The sequence below is a fragment of the Balaenoptera borealis genome, assembly GCF_965194805.1.
Source record: "Balaenoptera borealis genome assembly, chromosome: 2".
In the NCBI taxonomy this organism is placed as follows: domain Eukaryota; kingdom Metazoa; phylum Chordata; class Mammalia; order Artiodactyla; family Balaenopteridae; genus Balaenoptera; species Balaenoptera borealis.
In genome coordinates this window covers 171,952,190-171,978,160 of record NC_138867.1, presented here as the reverse complement: position 1 = coordinate 171,978,160, position 25,971 = coordinate 171,952,190, and the positions used below count along the sequence as shown (strand labels likewise).

Genomic DNA, 25,971 nt, shown 5'->3' with positions numbered 1-25,971 from the left:
ACTATATTCCAATTGCTCAGACTGAATTCAGACCCCTCTGCCTGACTTCAATCTGCCGCCAACACTATTGTACGCGCTATAGTACAGCTAGCCACAGGTCATGCTTTCTGATATCTCCAGGCCTCTGTAAATGCCATCTTCCATCTTGGGGTGGCTCCTTCCTCCCCCACTCCCCCCTTTTTTGTCACCTGGCAAAAGCCTTATTTATCTCTATCAGCCAGAACCCTGGTTGCAAACAAACAAACAAACAAACAAAAAAGTCCAACTTAAATGGGTTCCAGCAAAAAAGGGAAAAATTTAGCTCACGTAACAGAAAACTCCAAAAGCATTGTCAGCTTCAGGCGTGGCTAGATCAAGGACTAAATGTCAGCCTCAGGAATCTGATGTTTTCTGTTTCAAGGCTTAGAGGAAAAGGCTTTGAGCCCAAGTTTTGCAGCTCTGTTTCTATGGATAAGTATAAGTATGTTTGCCTGAGTGTGGACATATTATGTGGGTGTGACTGTCTGAGGGTCTTTATGAGGGCTGTGAGTGGATCATGTTTAGTTTTTTTTTTTTTTAAGGAATAACAATTTTTAATATTGGTTCATTAATTGTCACAAGTGTACCATATTGATGCAAGGTGTTAATAATATGGGAAACTGGGTGTGGGGTATATGGGAACTCTCTGTACTATGTTCACAGTTTTTCTGTAAATCTAAAATTGTTCTAAATTAAACAGTTTATTTAAACAAAAGCCTAGATTGTGTATAATTTTTTCCAGCGTTATTGAGATACAGTTGGCATATAGCATTGTGTAAGTTTAAACGTGATGTTGTGATACACACATATTACAAAATGATTACCACCATAGGATTGGTTAACACCTCCATCACCTAATTATCTTTTTTTTGTGTGTGGTGAGAACATTTAATACTACTGTCTTAGCAACTTTCAAGTATAACAAGGAAAATGAAAGCAGGGGACTTCACAGTGAATAAATTATATTTTGGGGACTATGTCTCATTACTGCTGTCATCTTTGATCATTTATCTGACAGACATCCCCATGGTAAATTTACTAGTTTTCCCTTTGTAATGAATAGTTACCTTGTGGACAGGTGCTTCTTGACCAAATATCTTGTTTCTCATTATACCTTAAACCTCTAATTTTAGCATCTATTGATGATTTTTTTAAATTTATTTATTTATTTATTTTTGGCTGTGTTGGGTCTTCGTTGTTGCGTGCGGGTTTTCTCTAGTTGTGGCTTGCGGGCTCCAGAGCACAGGCTCAGTAGTTGTGGCGCACAGGCTTAGTTGCTTCGCGGCATGTGGAATCTTCCCGGACCAGGGCTCGAACCCGAGTCCTCTGCAATGGTAGGCAGATTCTTAACCACTGCACCACCAGGGAAGCCCATTGATGATTCTTTTTTTTTTTTTTTTAATATTTTACTCTTTTTTTTTTTTTTAATAATTCTTTATTTTATTTATTTATTTTTATTTTTGGCTGTGTTGGGTCTTCGTTTCTGTGCGAGGGCCTTCTCCAGTTGCAGCAAGCGGGGAGCACTCTTCATCGTGGTGCGCAGGCCTCTCACTATCGCGGCCTCTCTTGTTGCGGAGCACAGGCTCCAGACGCGCAGGCTCAGTAGTTGTGGCTCACGGACCTAGTTGCTCCGCGGCATGTGGGATCTTCCCAGACCAGGGCTCAAACCCGTGTCCCCTGCCTTGGCAGGCAGATTCTCAACCACTGCGCCACCAGGGAAGCCCGATGATTCTTGATTGCAACAATTATTCCTGTGTGTTTGCTTAATGGTAATTTTCCACTTTTTAAAAAATGTTATTTTATTATTATTTTTTATACAGCAGGTTCTTATTAGTTATCTATCTTATACATATTAGTGTATATATGTCAATCCCAATATCCCAATTCATCCCACCACCACCACCATCCCACCCCCCGCTTTCCCCCCTTGGTGTCCATACGTCTGTTCTCTACATCTGTGTCTCAACTTCTGTCCTGCAAACCGGCTCATCTGTATCATTTTTCTAGGTTCCACATACATGCATTAATATACGATATTTGTTTTTCTCTTTCTGACTTACTTCACTCTGTATGACAGTTCTAGGTCCATCCACATCTCTACAAGTGACCCAATTTCTTTCCTTTTTATGGCTGAGTAATATTCCATTGTATATATGTACCACATCTTCTTTATCCATTCATCTGTTGATGGGCATTTAGGTTGCTTCCATGACCTAGCTATTGGAAATAGTGCTGCAATGAACATTGGGGTGCATGTGTCTTTTTGAGTTATGGTTTTCTCTGGGTATATGCCCAGTAGTGGGATTGCTTGGTCATATGGTAATTCTATTTTTAGTTTTTTAAGGAACCTCCATGCTGTTCTCCATAGTGGCTGTATCAATTTACACTCCCACCAGCAGTGCAAGAGGGTTCCCTTTTCTCCACACCCTCTCCAGCATTTGTTGTTTGTAGATTTTCTGATGATGCCCATTCTAACCAGTGTGAGGTGATACCTCACTGTAGTTTTGATTTTCATTTCTCTAATAATCTGTGATACTGAGCAGCTTTTCATGTGCCTCTTGGCCATCTGTATGTCTTCTTTGGAGAGATGTCTATTTAGGTCTTCTGCCCATTTTTTGATTGGGTTGTTTGTTTTTTTAATATTGAGCTGCATGAACTGTTTATATATTTTGGAGATTAATCCTTTGTCCATTGATTCATTTGCAAATATTTTCTCCCATTCTGAGGGTTGTCTTTTCGTCTTGTTTATAGTTTCCTTTGCTGTGCAAAAGTTTTTAAGTTTCATTAGGTCCCATTTATTTTTGTTTTTATTTCCTTTACTCTAGGAGGTGGGTCAAAAAAGATCTTGCTGTGATTTATGTCAAAGAGTGTTCTTCCTATGTTTTCCTCTAAGAGTTTTATAGTCTCTGGTCTTACATTTAGGTCTTTAATCCATTTTGAGTTTATTTTTGTGTATGGTGTTAGGGAGTATTCTAATTTCATTCTTTTACATGTAGCTGTCCAATTTTCCCAGCACCACTTATTGAAGGGACTGTCTTTTCTCCACTGTATATCCTTGCCTCCTTTGTCATAGATTAGTTGACCACAGGTGCGTGGGTTTGTCTCTGGGCTTTCTATCCTGTTCCATTGACCTATATTTCTGTTTTTGTGCCAGTACCATATTGTCTTTATTACTGTAGCTTTGTAGTATAGTCTGAAGTCAGGGAGTCTGATTCCTCCAGCTCCATTTTTTTCCCTCAAGATTGTTTTGGCTGGATCATGTATAGTTGATTGCCTTGTCTCTGTGGGTGTTTTTGTCTTTGTATATGAGTCCATGTGGATGTCTGTTTGCAGGGGATTAACTATTTGTGACTTTGGTCGTCTGGACTCAGAGCATTGGCTTGAGAGAGCGTGGGTGACAGTGGCAGTGAGGGTCACTGGGATTTCCCAGGACCTACATGGGGTCATGAGACACGCCTCAGGGCTACAGCATTCAGGTGGGATCCAGGAAAGCTGGGGAGGGTGTCAGAGAAGGTGGACCAAGAAAAAAAGGGGGACATTTGCTGCAGGCCCATTGCTCATCGGGCTGGGGGGCTGACTCGAGTGCTTTCTCCAGCAGTTCAGGGTGCTGGGACAATTGTCCCCATTAAACTGATAAAGATACTGAGACTCTGAGGCCCGAATCTAATTCACACCCTGACTTCTCCCATGGGCACAAGGTTTACGAGTCCAGGCATCACAGCACCCCCATGTGGTGAGCCACAGGCAGCTCACACACATCCTGGCCCCAGGAGCTCTGCATCTTCCCTCTGCAGCCTCCCCATTGCAGAAGGGGCAGCTCCGTCGTCCAGGTGCTTATCACCAAACTCTGAAGTTGGCCTTGAATTCTCTCTCTTGCTCCATACCTGACCTGTTAGCCACTCCTGATGGCTTCACCTTCCAAGTGTAACCATTGTCCCAACCAGCCTCCTTCCCTTCACAGCCTCCACCCAATCCAGCCTCCATCATCTCCCACCTGCAGTCCCCTCCTCCCTGGTCTCCTGCGGCTTCCATTCCCCACTCCCTACCCACCCCCCACAGTCTGTTTTCCCCTGAGCAGCTTGAGGACACCTGTTAACACTTAAGCCAGACCGTGTCCCTCCTCCGCTCACAGTCATCCATGGCTCCCACCTCACACAGAACAAATGCCAAAGTCTTCTCTTGGCCCATGTACTCCATCCTTCGTTGTTTGCTCAGCATCTCAGTTCTACATTGACTGTTCTTCACTTCCTATTCTACATTTCATGTGCTATGTTGTCTGTTCTCCATTGGACATTCCTCCTTGTCTATTCTCCACTGGATGAATCCACATTCTGTCCTACACTGAGTATTCCATTTTCCCTGATCCTCACTGGACACTCCCTATGTTTGTTTATGTTAATGTCCCACAATCTCTGTCTACACTGAGGTCCACACTCTCATTCCACACTGTTTCATTCTATGGTGCTCTCTAAAATGCATCTCCATGGTGCTCTCAAAAATGCATCTCTCGGGCTTCCCTGGTGGCGCAGTGGTTGAGAGTCTGCCTGCCAGTGCAGGGGACACGGGTTCGAGCCCTGGTCTGGGAGGATCCCACATGCCGCGGAGCAACTGGGCCCGTGAGCCACAATTACTGAGCCTGCGCATCTGGAGCCTGTGCTCCACAACAAGAGAGGCCGCGATAGTGAGAGGCCCGCGCACCGCGATGAAGAGTGGCCCCCGCTTGCCACAACTAGAGAAAGCCCTCGCACAGAAACGAAGACCCAACACAGCCATAAATAAATAAATAATAATAAATTTAAAAAAAAAGAGTAATAAGATATCTTTGTAATGATCTTACATTAAAAAAAAAAATGCATCTCTCAGATCTCTGACTTCCATCATCATGTTCGTACCCAGGCCGTAATTCCCATGGTGCTTCCAACCAGTGACCGAGCCCCTGGGAGACTTGGAACCCGTCTGATAGTGACATTGGCCCTGGCCAACATCACCATGGTGTCCTTAGAAAGACTGGCAGTAGGACACTTCCACACAACCCTACTTGCTTCCTCCTCCACACAGCCAGCAGGGGCAGAGCTAGGGTCTGGACCCAGAGGCCTTTCCAGAACCTGGTAGCATGCCCACTGTCCCCTTATGGCCCAGGGCACCTCAAGCTGTACATGTATAGTCACACACACATGACATGTGACACAGCCCTTTTTGGTTCCCCAGGCTCATAGACTAAAAACATGGGGCAAACTCCCTGGAAGCCAAGATAGATTTTATTTACTTATTATTATTTCCACTTTATTTTAAAATTTTGTGTGGGGAATTCAGAATCCAAAGGGCACTACTGGGCGCCACCTAACGGCAGATGGTGAAAGTGCAGCCTCCCAGGGATGACGACAAAGAGCCACACCAAAAGGCCCTGGGGCTCCCCAGCGTTTGAAAGCAGACCACATTTTTATGAACTCCACACTCGGCACTTACCCTGTGGGCACTGACTTCAGAGACTGGCCCACCTTCTTATCCACAATGTGGGTAAGATCCAGAGGCTGAAAAAGGAGCCCTTTCTGGACATGTCTCAGTTTCCCCCAGAGGACCTGCCGCCTTGGTCTCTCTCCTCCTCCCAAGTCCCTGGTCCTGTGTCTGGTTGTATGGGGAGCTGTGACTGCGACACTGCGGGGGGCCACCAGGTTGGCGGTTCATCCACCCCGTGTGCATGGCCAGGGTCCTTGCGACCTGAGGAAGGGGATCCCCAGAAGGGTGACCCAGTTGGAGAAATTTGCACCTGCGTGGTGACCATGGTGCATGTGGCAATGGTGCTGCTGGGGTGGCAGGGGCTGTGTGCTCAGCCGGATCCCCAGAGGCTACTGTCATAGGCTGGGGTGGAGACAATGCCTCACCCCTCCTCTGAGGGTGGGAAGGGACAGAAGGGAGCAGGTGGGGAGGATTTAGAATCTGAATCTGAGTTGGGTGAGAGAGCTCTCCAGCCTAACTTAAACACTCCACAGAGGCCTTGAGTTCACCCCACACACTCTGCATTCTCTGCAAGTTTCCCTGTGTTGTAAGAGGGGGCTGCGAGTTGCCCATGAAACCCTTTACCCCACATCCGAGCCATCTGCAGGTCCTGGTAGCTCTACCTCCAAACACACCCTGGAGTGCCCCTCCACTGTCCCTCGGCCTCCTGCCTCTTTTGTTCCTGGACCCCACCTCCACCTCAGGCCACAGAAGCCCCAGGGAGGGAGGCTTTCACAAACCTTGATCGTGCCATGTTTCTCCCCCGGAAACTAGGGCTCCAAAGCCCCAACTTCACTGGGGATGAAGATGTCAAGGACCAGGAAGATCAGAGGACAAAGCCCAGGCTGGATCTGGCATATGAATGGTGCTATACATATGGCTGCTTAAGCAAGTGCGCTCATGTCACAAAAAAAGGTCTGTCACTTTACACATTTTTCCCTCTCTCCCTACCTGTCAAAGGAGTCCACTGAAAGTCTTGGCTGGGAAGGGGGACTATAGGAGAAAGGGAGGTGACTTATTTCGAAGGCTGCACACATTTCTGCCTCTGTATCCACATCCAGGTCTGTGTGCGCTAATGGTGGAGTGCAAGGCATCGAATTTTACTGAAAAAGTCCTCTGTGGAGGGCTGGGATGACAGGGGACAAGGGTCTTGAAATTATTGGTCAAGCTGACTCGCCCACAGCCAAGCTGGACCAATCAGCTTTGGATCTTCGTAGAATGATGGTGGGGTAGGGGCATACAAATCTTATAAACACTGATACCAACACCATGTGTTTTTCACATTCTTGTCCAGATCGGTGATCTCCACTAAGCAGACCCTTTGAGAATTGTCAGAGCCATTTCTCAGCTTGCGGCAGTGAGAGGGCTTCCTGCAGGAGGTGTCAGGGAGCTAGGCCTTGGAGGGTAGGAAGCAGTCTAAAAAGGAGGCCAGTTGGGGGTTGCAGGAGGTGGCCCAGGAGGAAGAACCAGCATGGCCCTAGCTTGGAACAGCAAGTATTCCTAAGGGCCTCAGGGCAGGAGACAGAGTGGGTGAGGGCAGCTGAGGAGCTCAGGAAGGTCAGGGGACAGATCTGAGTGTTATAAAGATCTCACTGAGACCACCTGGGGGGTGGTTGGAGGGGAGGAACAAATGGAGCTCCCTCTGGCTCCCTCCTGGACCCCCAAGTCTGCCCTCACACAGGACAGGCCGAAGTGGAGGGAGTTTGCACCACCCCAAAGTGGGTGGATAAACGCCTGGCTCCCTCCTCCCTCCGGTGGGAATCGTTGGGTCAAGACATCAAGGGATATGCCCATTTAAAAGATGAACAGTGTAGCGGCCGCTCCAGCGCTCCCATAGCCCAACATTCACGGTTCCCCACTGCTCCTTGCTGCAAGCGATTGCAACCCAGCCTGAGCCCTCGACCCAACACCCTCAGGAGCTGGAGCGTAAACAGTCCAGCCCATCATCACTGGGGTGGAACCACTCTAGGTGCCCACTCTATGCGGTGCCCTAGGGCCCCCAGCGGGCTGAGCACTGGCTGCCCACGGCGTCACCTGCTCGTTGGCGCCCCCTCCAGGGCTCCTCCCCTTACGTCCCCGTCCCCCCCAACCCCGACCCCGCTTCTCCCCCACCCCCCTTCCCAAGCAGCACTGGAGTCCTCCTCTCAGGGTCAGGTTCTGGAGTGGGTACCCAAGACACGACAAGGCAAGATTGAGGCCGCTGGGGAAGAGATGGGAGGACCCGGGCGGGGGTGTGGCTCTGAGCAGCGGCGGTTTCGTTCACGGATGCCCCATGTGTTTTATTGATGGATACACACACACTGGAAGGGGGAAAGGGGAACCCCAACCTTGGACCCGAACCAGGCTTTCCCCCCTCCAGGCCCCTGCCGCGGAGAGGGTCGTAACTGCTGGGTCTTCTCCAAGGACGCAGGGAGGGAGGTTGGGACCCCATGTGCCCTCACCCCGCCTGGTGTGAGGGGCAGAATCGGTGCCACCCCCGGGCCTACTACCGGGGCCAGCCATCGGTAGTGGGCAGCCGGCGCAGCGGGGGCCCAGGCCGTAGGGGGTCTGCCAGGGGCCGGGCCAGGAGCAAGGGGTAGGGGAAGGCCTTTGGAAAGTCGCCGGGGCCTCCAGGGGCCGGCGAGAGGCGCTCGGACTTGATGCTGACTGGTGGGGTGGGCGAGGAGGCGCCGCGGGCTGGGGGGCCTTCCTCGCCCAGGCTGCGGCCCCCACTGCAGGGAGAGAGAGAGGAGCGGGGCCGTGAGCTCAGCGAGGGAAGCCATGGAAGTGGCATGGCTTGGGCAAAGATTGGGCAGGAGGACCTTGGGAAAGGAGGGGGTGGCGATCCCTCTTGGGGCCTCCAAAATAGCCTCCCATCCTCACCAGGACCAGTCGGGAGGGGCTAAGTGCAGAACCGGGAGTGGCCACCAGGGGTCAGCAGTGGCTGGGGCTTGGAAGACTTGGAGGAGCCCCACCCGTGAACCCGAATGGGGTGGGAGGGGAGCGGGCAAGGAGGCAGTCGGGGCACTTACCTGGGCTGGGCGGGGGTGGCCGGGGACCCATCACCCCTGGAGGGCTGCCAGGGGGCCAGGGTGGGGGGCTGCAGCAAGCCTGGGGGCGGAGGGGGGTCTCCCAGGCCATATTCTGGGGGGGCAGGAAGAGTAAACTGAGGCCCTGACCTCAGGGAGCCCCTTGCCCAAGCCTGACCCACCCCACCCGCCAGTTTTCAGTTCTGGAGGGCGGGGGAGTGTGGACCCCCAGCAGGCAGGTGTGTGGACGCCTCCCACAGCGGGTGCATACCTGGGGGACCTGCAGGGAGGAAGGGGAAGCTCCCTAGTGGGGGTCCCGGGGTGGCAGTGGAGCACGGACTCTGCAGGCTACCATAGAGGCCTCTCTGTGGAGAGACAGGGGAAAGGGGAAACTGAGGCCCACACCCAGGCCACCCTGCTCCCACAGCCCTTCCACACCTTCCCCTCACTCACTGAGGTGCTCAGTCCCCCTCGGGCCCCAGCGAGGCCACCAGGCAGGTCTGGCCTCCTCCCATCCACTGTCAGGTACAGGGGCGGTGGTGTCTTGCTGCCGAGGTGGCTTGCTGAGAAGAGAGGGTGCGCCAGGCCTGGGGAGCAGGAGACCCCCAGAGAGAGGGAAGGTCACCAGGTCGCCATGTCATCTAATGGAGTGATGCCCACAGCCAAGCAGGGCCAGAGCCCATACTCCCGCCTTGCACAGCCTCCCTGGGACCGCCACCTCTCCTCCCCGAGGGCCTACGCCCCATGCTCACCTGGGGGGCCAGCTTTGGGGACTCCTGGACGGAAGGGGGATGGGCGGCTCTGGGCAGGCAGGGCCTCCCCAAGCCCACTGGGGTCGCAGCCTGGTGGGGGCAGGGCCCCATATGCCATGTCAGGGCTGGGCATAGTGGGAGCTGCTGGCTGAGGGCAGAGAGGACAGGATGTGGAAATGAGGGCATCAAGTCCAAGACAGAAAATCCCAATGAGTTCAGTCGCCAGCCTCAACCTTCTGCAAGTCCTCAATACTCCTCCCTCTGGCCTAACGCCACATGGCTGGGGGAGTCTGTGTCTGCCTCTGTAGCTACTTGACAGCTAGGCCCAGAGCTGAGGCTTCTTAATCAGCATAGGGTTGGCCCTGAGGGGGCTTCCCAGGGTGTTTGATGAATCAGAGAAATAAAGAAGGAAGGAACTGGGACTTCCCTGGTGGCGCAGTGGTTAAGAATCTGCCTACCAATGCAGGGGACACGGGTTCAAGCCCTGGTCCGGGAAGATCCCACATGCCACCGAGCAACTAAGCCCGCGTGCCACAACTACTGAAGCCTGTGCGCTCTAGGGCCCGCATGCCGCAACTACTGAGCCTGCATGCTGCAACTACTGAAGCCCGCGTGCCTAGAGCCTGAGCTCCGCCTCAAGAGAAGCCACTGCAATGAGAAGCCCACGCACCACAACAAAGAGTAGCCGCCGCTCACATCTAAAGAAAGCCCACGCGCAGCAACGAAGACCCAACGCAGCCAAAAATTAAAATTAAAATTAAAAAAAAAAAAAGGAACTGTCTGCCTGTTGAACTCTTTTCCATCCTTCAAAGCCCCTGCTACAATGCCCACTCCTCCAGGAAGCCTTCCCTGCCCACCCAGGCAGAAACCTGCCCCCAAATTCCAGGATTCCTGGTCTTAAGTCTCTCTCTCAATCTCAGCCTCAGCCATTTGGACCTCAGAAGTGGGGCGAGGGCCCCATTCATGGCGGGGCAGGGAGTCACTTACATAGAGCCGGGGTCGGGGCAAGGCTGGGTCACCCCCATCACCTGCCAGCCTCCGCAGCTTCTCTCCTGGCCCTTCAATCCCCTCCTCTGGCTCCAGCTCTTGTCCATCAAGGCCCACGCCCCTCCGCTTCAGTGTCTGTGGAAGGGGGAGACAACAGGGTGACACTCCCCCAATCCTGGCCAAGAAACCTGGTTCTACGGGAGAGGGGAGGACCTATCCCATCCAGCTCTGTGGGCAGGCAGGGTGCAGGCACAGCCTGCTCCAGCCAAATCCCATTAACCAAAAACCCCAGTGAGTTATCACCTAGTAAGTTCCAACTGTTTGTGAGAGAGGGACTGTCCTGCCCTGGGACCAGAGAGGCCTGGGTCACACAGCAGAGGCCGAGACCCACCCAGGCCTGCTGGCATTATCCTAACACTGCTCCTGAGCGTGATTCGGTTCCTACATTCTGCACCCACGTGCAGCCTCGGAGCCTGGCGTGCAGTAGGTGCTTAATAAATGTCAGCTGACTGAGCACCTGAGGACAACTTTATAGGTTCTCCTAAGCTGCCACCCACCTGGGAGCAGTGACCAGCACACTCCTGGACCCCTGCCTCTCCTGTGCCAGCTTCTCCCCACCCTCTGCCACATTGGGGCTTCCCGTGTGCAGTCCTAGCCCGCTGCTCTCTCCAGCCCAGTGGCTTTAGCTTCCCGCCCTGGGTAAAGATGCCCACATCCAAAGGTACAGTGATCTTGCCCATCCTGGGTCGTGGGTATGAGGGCTGCCCAGCTAGTGCAGGGGCTGCTCCTTCCTCTTTCTCCTGAGGATACAGCGGCTCAAGCAAAAACATCCCTGGACCTCAGTGAGGTCTGTTTGCTTTGTGGTACCTTTTCTTCTCTGTGTCTGTACTCACCAAATGGGTAACAGGAGCAAATGAGATGATGTGTGTGAGGGGCACATAGTGGGGCCCTCGATGTTTTTTATTTCCACTATCCAGGAAGTTGCCCCTAAAAGGGACACTCTGTTACTCCAAACCTGCTTTGACTAGCAGCAAAGCCAAATTGCAACGCTCATCTTTTGTGCAAACCAAGAGTCCCTAGGCTCTGAGTGAGCAGAGTGTGCTGGGCTTCATGAGGCCGGGGAGGTGGGTCCCAGGGGTACCTCGAGGATGTCGGTGTTGGTGCGGCTCTCATGGGGCTCACTGTACTCTGTGTACTTCAGTAGCACACGGTCCATGTCCGTGCTGGCGTACTGGAAGAGGCGGTTGGCGCTATTGAAGATGATGAGGGCGATCTCACAGTCGCAGAGTACACTTAGTTCATAGGCCTTCTTCATCAGCCCAAACTTCCGCTTGGTAAATGTCACCTGGACCCAGGACCCACAGGCGGGGCAGGAGAAGACAAAGATTTGGGATGGTGAGAGGGGAGGTGGAGGGGCCTAATTGTTCCCTGAACATGCCTCGTGATTCCATGCCTTTGCATGTGCTGTTCTTTCTGGCTGTACTACTCCTTCTCACTTCTTAACATGGCAAACTCCTATCAGTGCTTCAAAACCCAGCCCAAATGTCCTCTCCTTTGGTAAGTTTACCTTGGCCTCCAGGGAGAGCCCACACTCCCTCTCTGAGCTTCCCCAGTTCTGTGCCTCTCTCTGGTCCAGTGCTTTGAGTTGGGTGTATTTGTATTGAGTTCCGTCTCCCCTGTGACTGGGGCTCCAGTCATCAAGAAGAATCAGTGAATTAATCATCATGAGAATGAGTAAATGCTACATCTCAAACTCCTGACATTGCATCAAGTCTCCTTATTCCCTTGCAGTTCTCCCAGATGGCCAGGCCTTTGCCCAGGCTGTGTCCCCTGCCAGGAATGCGTTTCCCCGAACCACTGTCCCACCCACTGAACTCACCTGCCGATTCCTTTGGTCCAGAATGCGTGAGATCTGAATTTTCTTCCTCCCCATTGTCCCAGGCTGGGTGGAGTGTCCTTGGTCTGGGGGTCGGGGTTGGGGGAGGAGAAGAGAACAGAGTAGGTGGGTGGAAAGTGGGGACAGGCACCCCAGTCTACCCCCTATCTTCCTCCTGCCCCTGCCAGGTGCTGAAAGGGAGATGATGGGGGAGATCAAGGCAGGCTGGGTCATCCCCACAGCCCACACCCTCGACCAGTCCAGGATGCAGCAAATGCTCGTTGAACACCTTCAGACCAATGTTTTATAAGGAGAAGGCTGACCAAGGGGGAAAGATTGAGAGGTATGGGTGCCCCCACCTGAGGTTCTAAAGCAAAACAAGCTGGTAACTGTGGGACCTCGGGGGAGCCTGACCCCCTGTCTGTGCAGCGGGGATAACAGTGTGGTGCATTGCCCAGTGCTGCTGGAGCATAAAATGAGCTAACCCACACAGGGCATTCAGATCTGCCTTGCAGACAGCAGGTGCTGTGTATGCACTGCTGTTATGAATACTGGCGACAGCTTAAAAGTCCTCAACAGGCCAGGTTGGAGGGCCATCCGATGTTGATACCCAGCGGTGCTCAGTGATCCTGAGCCTCTGAAAGTAAGCCTGGTCTACACAGCAGACACTTTTGAACTCATTCAATCCCACAATAGCCCTTCGATGAGCAAGGTTGAGGGCTGCGGTTACCAGAAAACATATATTAAAAATATATAAAACGTATATTTAAAAACTGTATTGAGAGTGGAAAAAAGACTAGAAGGAAATGCTCAAGCTGGGAGTCAACGCTGGGTGGAAATTTATGGGTGAGTTTTTTCCCGTTTTTAAAAATTGAGATGCAATTCATATAACATAAAACTCGCCATTTTAACGTGTGCAATTCAGTGGCATTTAGAGCATTTACGACGTTGTACAACCATCACATCTATCTAGTTCCAGAAAATTTTCATCCTCCCAAAAAAAGACCCCAGCCCCATTAGCAGCCACTCCCCATTCCCCTCCCCTCAGCCCCTGCCAACCACTAATCTACGTTCTCTCTCTATGGATTTGCCTGTTCTGGACACTTCTTATAAATTGAATCATACAATGTGTGGGCTTTTTGTCTTTTTTTTTTCCTTTTTGCTCTTTTGAATTTTCTAACATTTCTCCCTCAGTGATTATAGATTTCTATTTTAAAAATTGTGTGTGTGGGGACTTCCCTGGTGGTCCAGTGGTTCAGACTCCACCCTTCCAGTGCAGGGGGCGCGGGTTCGATCCCTGGTCGGGGAACTAAGATCCCACATGCTGCGTGGCGTGGCCAAAAAATAAAAATAAAAATAAAATAAAAAGTTGGGGGGAAGCATAAGAGAAACCCTATCCCTGCCCCACTTTCCAGCGGGAGGAGGGGGGAATGCCCTGAAAAGACTTAAGCTTGGAACCCTCAGACTGGGGAATGGGGTGGGCCCAGGCAAACTGGAGAGAAACCCTGGACCTTCCTCATGGGGATCTTGGATCTCCCTGGTGGGGGCCCCAAGGGTGAGAACGGGCAGCTCAGTGAGGGCAGCAGGTACCCAAGACACGGTTCAGGACTTTCCCAGCAGCCCTCATGCAGGGCTCCTTGGAATCAAGGAATCATGTTGCCTGTTCTGCAGCACCCACCCCACTGTACAGACAGCCACTCCATGGCCCCCGAGACCCCCTCTGCCAACTCTATGACCACACTCCACCCCCACAGCCCTCCCATGTCATAGTTGGCTGAGGCCATGCCACAGGCCTGCCCAGGGTGAAGTGGGCCTGCTCTCAGGTCTCAGCCAGAAGAGCGGTCTTTAGCAAGGGAGGCCTCTCCCTCGGCCTCAGTTTGCTGTTCTGTGAATGGGGTGGGTATGAAATACAGAGTACCTGGCACAAGGCCTGGGAATGAGCTCTTGGGAAGCGTAGGGAAATGTAGGTCTGTCTCTGGGAGTAGCCATACCTGCTTCCCACACCCCAGCCCGAGGGGTCTGGGCGGGGTGCCTCATCTTCCCACAGACCCAGGGCTGGAAGTATGAGACGCCCCAGTCCATCATATGCGGCCCGCTGTGTGACCCCAGACACACCCTCCACCTTCTCTGGGTTGGGTCTCTGAGTGGTCACAACTATGCAAATCCCAGGCCAACAAAAGCCCCCATCTCAGCCCCCCAGCTCCAGCTTGACTTGCTAAATTTAACCTCTGGGGCTAATTTTAATCCCCGGCTGGAATCAGGCTAGTTCCCACGGCTGGGATGCGTTATCCCCGCCCTGACAGGTCCCTGGGGACAGGAGGAGGGCACTGGCCGGGAGGTCTCGGTGCCAAGATGACTCAGGAAATGCCCCCCACGCCTGGGGTCCCATGGGAACATGGGACTTGGACATGAGTCTCTGGGCCTGGAAGATCAACTCTGGCCCCTTCTCAATCTGTCCCCATTTTAGACAAGGACATCCTGGCTAGGGCAGGGTTCACATAACGGGGGAGCCCCAAGAGTCAGAAGGTCGGGGGGTTCTCTCTGAACTGAGACCCAAGAGCCAAGACAGGAAGTAAGTTCCAGGCAGAAGGAATGACAGGTGCAAAGGCCCTCAGGAGGGAGGAGATGCATCAATAAGGCTGGAGTGAGGAGGCCAGCAGGAGAGGCTGCAGAGGCAGGGCCACTCCGGGTCCTCTGAGCTGCAGGGAGGCCTGTGGGTTTTGGTCTAAGAGCAATGTACAGCCATGGGAGGGCTTTGAGCAAGAAGGCACGGGACTTTAAAAACTTGGCCATGGCTGCCATGGGGAGCAGGACTGTTGGGGGTAGGGGTAGAGATGACAGGAAACTACCGGGAGGCCAGGGCTGTGTCCATCTGGGCAGAGACTGGGGGTGAGGCCCTCTCTGTGCTATGCCTGAACCTTGCACTTTAAGTCACTGTACTCTAGGGCTCTTTGGGTCCTCTAGAAGCCACTAGGTCCTCTGCCATCTCTGGAGCCAGGCTTGACAGGTGCAGATGGGCTCACACAGGGGTTTGAGTCTTCTGAACTTTGATGACCTTGGAGCCCCCAATCCTCACCCAGGAACCAAAGTCATCCCCTGCCCTGGTCCTTGAGGGATCTACCCAGCACACAGCTGATCATGTCCCGTCACTGCTCGTGCACTCCTCATGGGTCCTCACTGCCCTCAGGAGGAAGGAAGTTCCAGTCCTCAGCCTGGCATTCAAGGCCCTGCCCCAGGGACTTCCCTGGTGGTCCAGCGGTTAAGACTTCGCGCTCCCCAGTGGTTAAGAATCTGCCTGCCAATGCAGGGGACAAGGGTTTGAGCCCTGGTCTGGAAGATCCCATGTGCCGCGGAGCAACTAAGCCTGTGCACCACAACTACTGAACCTGCGCTCTAGAGCCCGTGAGCCACAGAGACTGAGCCCGAGTGCCACAACTACTGAAGTCCACATACCTAGAGCCCGTGCTCCGCAACAAGAGAAGCCACTGCAATGAGAAGGCCACGCACCGCAATGAAGAGTAGCCCCCACTTGCCGCAACTAGAGAAAGCCCATGCGCAGCAACGAAGACCCCACGCAGCCAAAAATAAATAAATAAATAAATAAAAAGAAAGAAAGAAAAATATTAAAAAAAAAAAAAAAAAAAAGACTCTGTGCTCCCAATGCAGTGGGCCTGGGTTCAATCCCTGGTCAGGGAATTAGATCCTGCACACCGAAACGAAGATCTCGCATGCTGCAACTAAGACCTGGCGCAGCCGAATAAATAAAATAAATTTTAAGAAAAGTAAAAAAGGCCTGCCCCAATCAGCTCCTGCCCACTGTTCTCTACCTTCAACAAAATATCTCTGCCTGAAAAGCCCTTGTTGCCCCTTCTGCACCTGGCCAACTCCTATTCACATTTCAGAAACCTAGCTCAAAAAATCCATTCCTCCATGAAGCCCTCCCTGCCCTCACTCTGGTCTCCCACAGCCTCCATCCATCCCCTCCAGTTCTGACTCTGTGGGGCTAAGGGGGTTGTATATCCAGCTCTCTCCCTCTCCCCGAGACTGGAAGACCCTCAGGACAAGTCAGAGGGGTGACTGGGAAGATTTGGTGAAGGGAGCAGGTCAAGAGGGACACATTTGAACTCCCCCCAGCTTCCCTCAACAACTTCCTCTCAGACTCCCCCAGCTGACTCCCTACCCAGAAATACACGGGCATGCAAATCCAGCCACTCAGCGTTGACCTGCCTCAGGCCCAGGTGTGAAGGGCCAGCCAAGGAATGCGGAGGCGGAAGGCCCAGGGTGTGCATATATATTTGTACTCACATGCAAATCCCCACCCCAAGCAGCAGACAGACCTGGCGGCCCCTTCTCCAGATGTTGGCGTGACCGTGACCGGAACTGCTGGGGGGAGGTGGCTGTGCGTGCTGAATCTGCAGAGCACGAGGGGGGAGGCTGAGGTTAGGAGAGGCTGAGGTTAGGAGAGGCTGAGGTTAGGGGAGCACTCTTCTGTGCGCATATCCCCCCCACCAATGTCCAGCTAGAAAGCAGAGAGCTTGTGGCATCTGCCCAGCAGAGAGGCACAGGTGGACTCATCGACCCAGGAAAGGGAAGAAGAGTCAGGAGAAATCCAAGAGGGCATCTCAAAGGAAGAAGCATGTAATTGAGCCTCAGTGGAAGGGCTGGATGGGGCCCTGAGCAGATGGGCAGGGGAGTGGGCATTTGAAGTCAAGAGTCCAATACCTCCCACCCCTTTCTTTGCCCCCCCACACTTGGCATTTATCAAGTGCCAACCATTGTGATAAACTGACCTCAAAAGAAGTAGAAAGCTTAAGTAAACCAATGACCACAGAAGATTAGAAAAGTGACTTGAGACCTACCATTAAAAGGACAATAGGCCCCGACAGTTTTATGGCTATTTTATCAAATCTTAAAGGACAGGAAAGTGAAATGTTCTTTAAACTACCTCAGACCTTTGAAAACAATGGGAACCGCCCAAGTCATTTTATGAAGCTCTTGTAGGTCAGAACCTAAGTCTAAAAAGAGAGAAGTATTGACCACGACAGGGGCAATGTTAGAAGCCAGGGATTTCAAGGAAGATCTCTCTGAAGAGGTGACATCTGAACTGAGACCCAAAGCCCAAGAAAGACACAGCCAAGCAAAGGAAGAGTCAGTTGTGGGGAGATCTGGTGCAAGGGTGTTCCTGGCAGGGGGAACTGCAAGGGCAAAGGCTCAGAGTGATCATGAGTTTGGCATTTTGAAAAAAGCAAGGAAGTCTCTATGGCTGGACAGTGTGAGCAAGGGAGAGAGGGGAGGGGACTGGTGGTGGGGAGAGCTGTGGCTTGGATCACATAGGTCCTTGTGGGCCACAGTGACGAGTGTGGGTTTTACTCTGAGGGCATTAGGAAGCCACAGAGAGTTTGGAGGCAGGGGAGGGTCAGGATATGATTTTACAGTTTAAATAATCCCCTTGTACTTCCATGCATTGCTGGTGGAAAGAGAAAGAGGTAGAGCCACTCTGGAAAACTGTCTGGCACCTACTAAAGCTGAACATGCATCTACCCTTTGACCCAGAGATGCTTCTCTTCAATATTCACCTAAGAGAAAAGTGTCCATGTTTTACCAAAGGACACAGACAAGAATGTTCTCAGCAGCCTCATTTGTCATAGTCCCAAATTGGAAACAACTCAAATGCCCTCAATGGGAGAACTGGTAAATGATTTTTGGTAGATTCTGTGCAAGACTACTATACAGCACAGAAAAAGGATGCATTCCACCTTCATGCAACCACACAGGTGAATCTCCCAGACCATGTGCCAGTTCAGCAATACTGGGCTCCATAGAGAGGACACATCATGTGATTCCATTTATATGAAGTTCCAGAACAGGCAAAACTCACCTACAGTGATGGATATGAGCACAGTGGCCACCTGGAGCAGGCACTGTGACAGGACAGCGGGAGTCCGGGGGCTGGGGTGTTCGATTCCCCGGGCCAGGACCTGGATACATAGGTGTGTTCAGTTTGTGCAAATTTTTTAGCCCTACTCCACTGACTTTTGCATTTTTCTCCATGTGATTTATCTCAACCAAAAGATTTTTTTAAAAACCTCGTCCCTGGGGACTTCCCTGGCCGTCCAGTGGTTAAGACTCCGCGCTTCCATTATAGGGGGCATGGGTTCGATCCCTGGTCTGGGAACTAAGATCTCACATGCTGTGCGGCACGGCCAAAAAAACAAAAATAAAAAAACCCCCAAAACAAACCTCGTCCTTAGTCATGGCTGCCATGAGAACAGCATCTGTCTGGGCAGGAGCGAGGTGGCCTGGAGAGGCTGGGGCAGGTGTCTAGGTGGGAGATGAGGGGCCTGAACTGGGACGGGGGCTGCAGGTAGGCAGAAGAGGATGGATTGTTTGGTGACCAAGGGGACAGGACGTGCTGGTGGCATATGCCTGGGGTTGGGAGAGAGCCTGGGGTCTCAGGCCTGAGCGTTGTTCTGGAGGGGGGAACTGGGGGTACAAAGGAAGATTTCATGAGTGCCTGGAGCATCAGAAACTAAGGTGATACCTGTGGTCATTAAGTCCAGCAACAAACACTGCTGCAGTCCTTCAGGTCATGACTGTCATCTCCCTCTAAGAGGTCTCTTAGCCCCCTGGTGATGGAGATGGGGGTCTGGAAGGAATCCCACCCTCCCACTAACCCTTCACTGCTGGCCTCTCCCTGTGGAAGGACTCAGTTTTCTCACCTGTAAATGGGAGCGAGAATCCTTCTCCCACCAGCTGGGAAGGAGGGGACAGTGGAGGAATCTATCAACCTTGCCTTCTGGCCTCCCAGAAGCCAGAAGGAAGAAGGGCCTTGGAACTGGGGATGCTGAGTCAGCGTGCCATCTTGCAAGACCACGGTGACACTTACTGTGACACGCTGGGCGACATCAGACCCCTACTTCCTCCCCCACAAAATGGGTCACAGAATCCTGATCTCAAAGGCTTTGCAGTGAGGTTTGAGAGAAAAGATCAGGGACAGTCAAGTTCCCCTTCTTGGCTCCCAGGGGGGCTTTAATGGAGGGACAAGTGGCAAAGTCACGCTGCCAGACCCTTGAGCTCAGAGGCCTCAGCTTGGTGGGGGACCCAGGCCGGCGAGGAAAGGAGAGGAGGAAAGGAGAAGTGAGAGGCAGGTGGGTGGCCTGGGGGTGGTGAGGGCCCGCGGGACTCGGCGAAGCGGGGAGGGGGCGCTGCTCCTGGGCCTTGCAGCAAATCAGGCCGGTGGCCCCGCCTCACGCAACCCAGGCGGTGGTTTCATCACCTGCTCCCCAAGTACCTCATTACAAGCGACAGGAAGAGCCCCTTGGAAAGTCGGGACCCCCCCTCCCCTCTCTTGAGGGCTCCAGCGGCTCCCACCCCAGCTGCTGGCGACCCCCCCACCCTCCCCGAGCCGGGGCCCTGGGCCGCCTCCTCCCCTGGGAGCCTGGGGAGATGGTGGCCCAGGTGGGGGGGCACTGTGGGTGACCTAGGGGCTGGCTCAGCCCACAACGGCCCCTGGAGCCCCTCACCTGCCCTGGGGAGAAGGCGGGCTCTGGCAGTGACTACCGTGCGACCATACTTCTCTGGGCCTCAGCTTCCTACCCCAGAAGATGGGGAGAGTCGGCGACACCTCCCTGATTTGGGGGCCTCTCTGAAGCAGATGCTCTGGAGATAATATCGCCCTCTTTCTCTATGCAGGCAGCTTTTGCCATCACTGAGCCTGACCCCTCCCAGAAGGCCTTGGGGTCACCTCTCCTCAGACCTGGGGTGCCCAGCTCAGAGTGAGGGCCCCGGGCAAACCCAGGAAGGGTGCTGGGGACAGGGGGTCAGGGAGAAAGCCCTTTCCTTCTACGTACAGATGGGGGGGTTGGGAGATTCCCCTCGCAGGGAGACCCCCCAAACACATGCATCACCCCCAAACACCCACATACATAAGTCCCCAAAACACATGCAATCCACAATACATGCAGAGCCCTCCCAAACCCACACGGCCTGCCAAACACACATCCCCAAAACACACACAGAGGCCTCTGCACACGCAGACCCCTCAGACACACACAGAGTCCCCCAACACCTGCCGATCCCTCGAATGTACACAACCCCCCAATATATGCAGACACCCCCAAACACACGACCCCCAACAACATGCAACCCTCCTAGACACACACAGAGCTCCCCCAACACATGTAGACTCCCCAGATCCATGCTAGTCCCCCATTATAAGCAGGCCCGCAGACACAGATAGGGCCTCTATCACCTGCAGGGGTATCGCCCACCCTCTGGCTTCCTGAGGCAGGGTGGGAGCACCCCCCAGGGGAGAGATGTGGGTTCGGGGCTGGGGATTCTGAGGGTGGGGTGTGAAGATCTCAGGGATCGCACGTACGGACACTGCATGGGGAACACAAGCTATGCTGGTGCAGGTGGCAGGGGGTTGAGGGGATCTTCGGGGTATTCCTGGGGACTGTGGGGGTCTGAGGGTGGGGTGTGTTACCCACGTGTGGCTCTGAATCCCAGAAACCCAGAATGTTCCAGCTGGAGAAGGCCCTGTGGGGGGGGGGGTCCCTTTGTTTATAGGTCCCTCTGGCACTCATGGGGAAACGGAGGCCCAGTGGGGGACCCTCAGACCCACCTCCACAGACCCCTCCCCAGGCCTGCTCCATGTGCTGAGAAGTATGATGGCCTGGCTGTGGCTATGGGCACAGCCAGACGGGGGTACCCACTCCACTGGCTCCACTGTACGCTCATTGCCTGACATGCTCCAAGCCTCAGTTTCCCCATTGGTACAATGGGCCCTGGGGGCGCCTCAGGCACTCACCTACCTGTCCCTCTACTTCAGACAGGCCTCATCTACCAGCAGATTCCCAGCTCACCTTCCATCCCCTTCCAGGCACCTGAAAGACCAGCCCCAGACAGACCTGCCACTTTCCCATTGCCAGGCTTTTGACCCCGCTGTGCCCTCTCCCTGGAACGCCCTTCTCAGACTCACCCAGGTCTGAGACGCTGCTACACGTCCTTCAAGCCTGGGCAGAAATCTCTCTTTCTAGAGGTGCTAATTTCCCCAGACCAGATTTCTCTTTCCCTGTGTCACTTAGTCCTACCAGATATTTTTGGTGCTTCTTTGTTACTTTCTTTGATGATCTTGTTGCCCCACTAAGATGTCCGTTCCACGAGGGCAGGGATGGAGGCTTCCCAATGCCCGGCACACAGTAGGTCCGCAATCGCCCTTCCTTGAATGAATGAGCAAACAACTGCTTAACAAGTGGAAGAAACATCGGCAACGGGTTCCGTTTTCTTTTAAACACCTCATGGTTCACAAAACAAATTTGAGGCCCCATCTGGCCCACAGGCCACCAGTTTGAGGGGACCCCTGCTCCCCCACCCCTCTCTAAACAGCTCACAGCACGACAGCCCACTGGATGGTGCTCATGCTTCTCTCAGGCCAAGGGGCTGACCCTCTGAAGGTTCCAGTGCCCACCTTGGAAGGAAACTATGTCCCGGGGTCATGCAGGACCTGGCTGCCCTCACTGTCCACTGCAGGTCCTGCCAGGAAGGCCATTTTCTCTGTCACGGCCACTGCAAATGGAGACGTGCCCCATCCCACCTCCCGTGGGGCTTGGGACTCCTACCCTTGGGGCTGAGAGAGACCATACATTCAGAACCCAACTCTGCTATCTCACACAAGTCAGAGCCCTCGGCCACCGAAGGCCCCCAGTGATGTCCCCTAAGCTGCAGTGGCAGCTGCAGGAACGACCCAAGGCTTCTCTCTCTTTGTTCCAGAGAAAGATCTCCCCGTAGGGCCCCAGAAATTCATCCCCAGAGGCCCAGGCCTCCCTGCTTGGGAAATTAGCACATCTGTCAGAGCTGAGCGGAAGAGACTCAGCCCATAGCCCAGCAGACCCAAGACACAGCCAGTGGGGAACCCAAGATGGGGCCTTTGAGGCATCCCCGGTCCCCACTTTCTTCCCCAAGAAATGTCTGGGAGCTGACCAAGGTGCCAGGGACACAAGGGCAGGGAGTGGACAGACCCGTCTGGCCTTTCCCATTGCCCAGTCTGGTGGGGGAGACGACAGACACGTAAACTGTCAGGGACAGAGCCCTCACCAATGAAATTCTATAGGGCAGGGGTCCCCAACTCCCGGGCCGCGGACTGCTACCCGTCCGCAGCCTGTTAGGAACCTGGCTGCACAGCAGGAGGGGAGTGGAGGGCAAGCAAGTGAAGCTTCATCTGCCGCTCCTCATCGCTCACATCACCACCTGAACCATCCCCCCTGCCCCCAGTCTGTGGAAAAACTGTCCTCCATGAAACCGGTCCCTGGTGCCAAAAAGGTCGGGGACCACAGCTATACGGGGAGGCAGTGGGGGAGGTGGCAGGGGAGGGAGCTGCTTTGGAAAGAGGGGCCAGAAGGGACTTTTTGAAAAGGGGACCTCAAGGACGAGAGGACACCAGCCATGAAGGGGTGTGGGTGAGAGACTGCCTGGTGGAAGGAATGGCAGGTGCAAAGGCCCTGAGGTGGGAATGTGCTGGGTGGGTTCCAGGTGCAGGCGTGGCTGGTATTGCCAGGTATGGGTGAGCAAGGGGCATCTGGAGACAGAAGAGGGCAGGGAGGCTGCAAGGGGCCTTGGGGATCAGGGTGAAAGAGCGGGCTGTAGAGCAATGGAGAGTCATGGAGGGTGTATGAACGGGGGTGGGGGGTGGCTGTGGTGCAATTCAGGATTTTCAGCAGACTCCGTGGCTGCTGTGGGGAGAAGTCCTTTGGGAGCAGGAGGCCAGGACAGCGTCCAGTGGGAGAGGGTCGGGGCTCTGATTGTGGAAACTGGACAGAGGCAGGCCTGTGCCCACAGCAGTGACTCATTATGACAACTTGCCTGGATTGTTCCCTTCCGAGGACCCCACCTCAACCTCTGGTGAACCTGAACCTGGAGGAGATCAGGACAGGGAAGCTGACAGGCCTGAGGCTTGCTTGGCCCCTGGTGGAGGGTGGGGTGAGGGTGGACCTGGATGGGGCTCACAGGCACGTCCACTCGGTCACAGTTCGGATGGCACCTCCTGTTACTGAGTGCCTGCTGTCTGCCCGGGCCCATGCTCCACCTCATTTACACACAGGACCAGCTTGACTCAGATAGCCCAGTGAAGCGGAGACGGCTGCCCTGTTTTACACAGGAGGAAGCAGGCTCCTTCCCAGGGCCACACGGTGGGACCCCAGATCCTCGCTCAAGCGTGGGCTTATACCACAGGGTTGTCTGGCCGTGCCCCAAACTCACCCCCTCCGACCCAGTCTGGGAAGTGGGCCTGGGCACCAGTGGGATCTGAGACATTCATTCCTGAGTTCCCTGGGGCCAGTGGGCAGCCTCACAAGCCCTCCCCCAAGATGCAGGCTCAGGGAGGACCTTTGGGAGGCTGAGAAATGGGACCCAACCTCTGTGTACATCCCACTCGGATTCATGGGCCTGGCCTGGGGTGACCTCTCCGACCCCACATGGGATCCCAGGAGTGTGATAAATACTCTCTGAAAAATGACATCTGTCTCCAGGTGCATATGTGCCTCTAATATTCCAGAAGGGCAGACCCCCAACATGTCTACACTCATTGCATCTGAGTTGGGGTGACAAATGATCTTAATTCCCTTTCCCCTCTAATTTGCATTTTCTAGATGTCTGCCTGGTTGGGTAATGATTTAATGAAATCAATCATTAGTTGGAGATGGGAAGTAAGACCGGGCTCAAATTGCTCAGGTCACAGGGTCAGAAAGGGGTAGCTATTTGTCTGAGGTCACACAGAGAGGAGAGAGGAAGCTGAGGCCCCTCACTCCTGGCTTTAGTTCTCCTAGGGGCTGAGGGGCAGCCTTGAGTCCATCCTTTCTCTGAGGGGTCTGGGTGTTTCCACCTGGCCTCAGTCTTCCCTCCTGCAAAGTGGCAGCTTCAGACCAGATAGCGAGTTCCCAGCTCTTACAGGTGAGACCCCAGGACTCTAAATGTCCCAAAATTCCATTCCCTGGAGGCCAAGATTCACTCCTGGACTCAGACAGGTAGTGGAAGGCAGGTATGGGGACAGGAGGGAGCAAGGCTGACTTCTCCCAAAGCTCCTTTTTTTTTTTTTTTTTTTAATTAATTAATTAATTTATGGCTGTGTTGGGTCTTCGCTTCTGTGCGAGGGCTTTCTCTAGTTGCGGCAAGCGGAGGCCACTCTTCATCGCGGTGCACGGGCCTCTGACTATCGCAGCCTCTCTTGTTGCGGAGCACAGGCTCCAGACGCGCAGGCTCAGTAATTGTGGCTCACGGGCCCAGCTGCTCTGCGGCATGTGGGATCTTCCCAGACCAGGGCTCGAACCCGTGTCCGCTGCATTAGTAGGCAGATTCTCAACCACTGCGCCACCAGGGAAGCCCCCAAAGCTCCTTTGACCTTTGGAATCAAACCCCATACACTTGTCCTTCTGAGTCTAAATACTTTTTTGAACCCCGTTTCCTTCACCCCAAGAGTCTGAAAGTTCTCATCCCTGACGCCAAAGATCCAGAGGTCCTGACCTTCCCCAGTGAGGATTCTCAGCCGGTCAGGCAAAAGGCTTCAGCTATTTCTGACTCCTTGGGTCTGCAGCCTGGGGACTGGGAATAGCCAGGGACCCCAGTTGGCAACGTCTGCTGCCCTGGACCCAGAGAGAGGCAGAGGGTGGGGACCATGACCATGAAAGTAACGCAGCCACGGGCTTGTCATGTGCTGACAACCTCGGAGGGCTGTGACTATCGTTCCTATACCCATGTCCCATATGGGACACTGAGGCACGGGGAGGAAGTGGCCCAGGCAGCTGTGGTGCCCCACTCAGGGCTCTGTGCCCACCATCCTGCCCTCAGCCACAGAGGCATCCTGTGGGCCCAGCTGAGGCCCCACGTTCACTGCATGAGGTGCAAACCCCATGGGGTGGGTGAGGGTCATGGCGGTCACAGGCACACGAGGATGTCATGCCACTTGCAGGTCTGGGGCCGCGACACACAAGGGCACACCAACAGCAGGAAGGCATGGGGTCGTGGTTGTGCACAGGGGCCTCCAGGACGCACAAAGGGATGTGACCCAGGAAAGGGGACCACTGCAACTCACAGTTGCATACCAGGGGCTCATGGCACCACAACTTTGGACACACAATTCCCCAACTGACACAACCCTCAGACACATGCCCTTTGGACGCACAACCCCTCAGACATGACACACACTCCTTCAGACATAACTCCTGGACATGCAACCCCTGGGACACTCACCCTTTGGGACACACAACCTCTCAGAACCACAACCCTTGAACACCTCCCCTCGGACACAACCCTCAGACTCACACCCCTTGGACACATACCCTTTGGACACGCAAACCCTGGACACATAACCTCTCAAACTCACAATCCTAGGACTGCACACCTCTTAGACACAACTCTCCCTCGTACAGCAGGACATTCAGACTTTCAAATTCAACCCAGCCCACAGATGCCATTCAAAGGACACCGCACAAACCTCGGCCCGACGCAACACGCACCTGCTACACCTGGACCCTTGGACGCTCGCGCACCGACCTGGAGGAAGCGGCTCAGAACCCCGAGCGCCCTGCGGCCGCAGGGGCCTTCAGAGCGGGCGGCCCCGCCCCCGGGAGCTGATTGGGCGGGGCGTAAATTTGCATCGAGGGCGTGCCCGCGGGCTGCGCCGGGCGGGCACTTGGGCGTGGCCGGGGCCCGGGAGTTCTGGGGCCCGGGACTCAGACGCGGGAAGACTCTGACGTGGGGGAATAGTATAATGAGGGAGGGGGGCCCGGGAAGGAGCTGGATCAGACCTGCCAGGCTTCCCCCGATGTCAGTGGGCGACCCT

General features: G+C 54.0%; 1 protein-coding gene across 19 annotated transcripts in view; it reads right to left on the bottom strand.

The window, feature by feature from the left end:
* Positions 1-7,767: 7,767 nt before the first annotated feature.
* LOC309623249 (BLOC-1-related complex subunit 8) overlaps positions 7,768-25,971 on the bottom strand; it is a 33,374-nt gene continuing 15,170 nt past the window's right edge. For 4 of the 19 annotated variants that reach the window (XM_082379932.1, XM_082379934.1, XM_082379935.1 and 1 more), the window contains 10 exons: positions 18,016-18,115; positions 16,475-16,549; positions 12,141-12,223; positions 11,403-11,606; positions 10,262-10,396; positions 9,275-9,422; positions 8,976-9,109; positions 8,794-8,887; positions 8,526-8,637; positions 7,768-8,225 (listed from right to left, as the gene is read on the bottom strand). In XM_082379932.1, the coding sequence (XP_082236058.1) occupies positions 8,000-8,225; positions 8,526-8,637; positions 8,794-8,887; positions 8,976-9,109; positions 9,275-9,422; positions 10,262-10,396; positions 11,403-11,606; positions 12,141-12,223; positions 16,475-16,549; positions 18,016-18,115 (1,311 nt within the window). In that variant the 3' untranslated portion in view covers positions 7,768-7,999. Of the gene's footprint in view, positions 8,226-8,525; positions 8,638-8,793; positions 8,888-8,975; positions 9,110-9,274; positions 9,423-10,261; positions 10,397-11,402; positions 11,607-12,140; positions 12,224-16,442; positions 16,550-18,015; positions 18,116-25,645; positions 25,741-25,971 lie in introns of those variants that run through there. The other 15 variants (XM_082379948.1, XM_082379952.1, XM_082379950.1 and 12 more) reach the window with 11 other exon arrangements.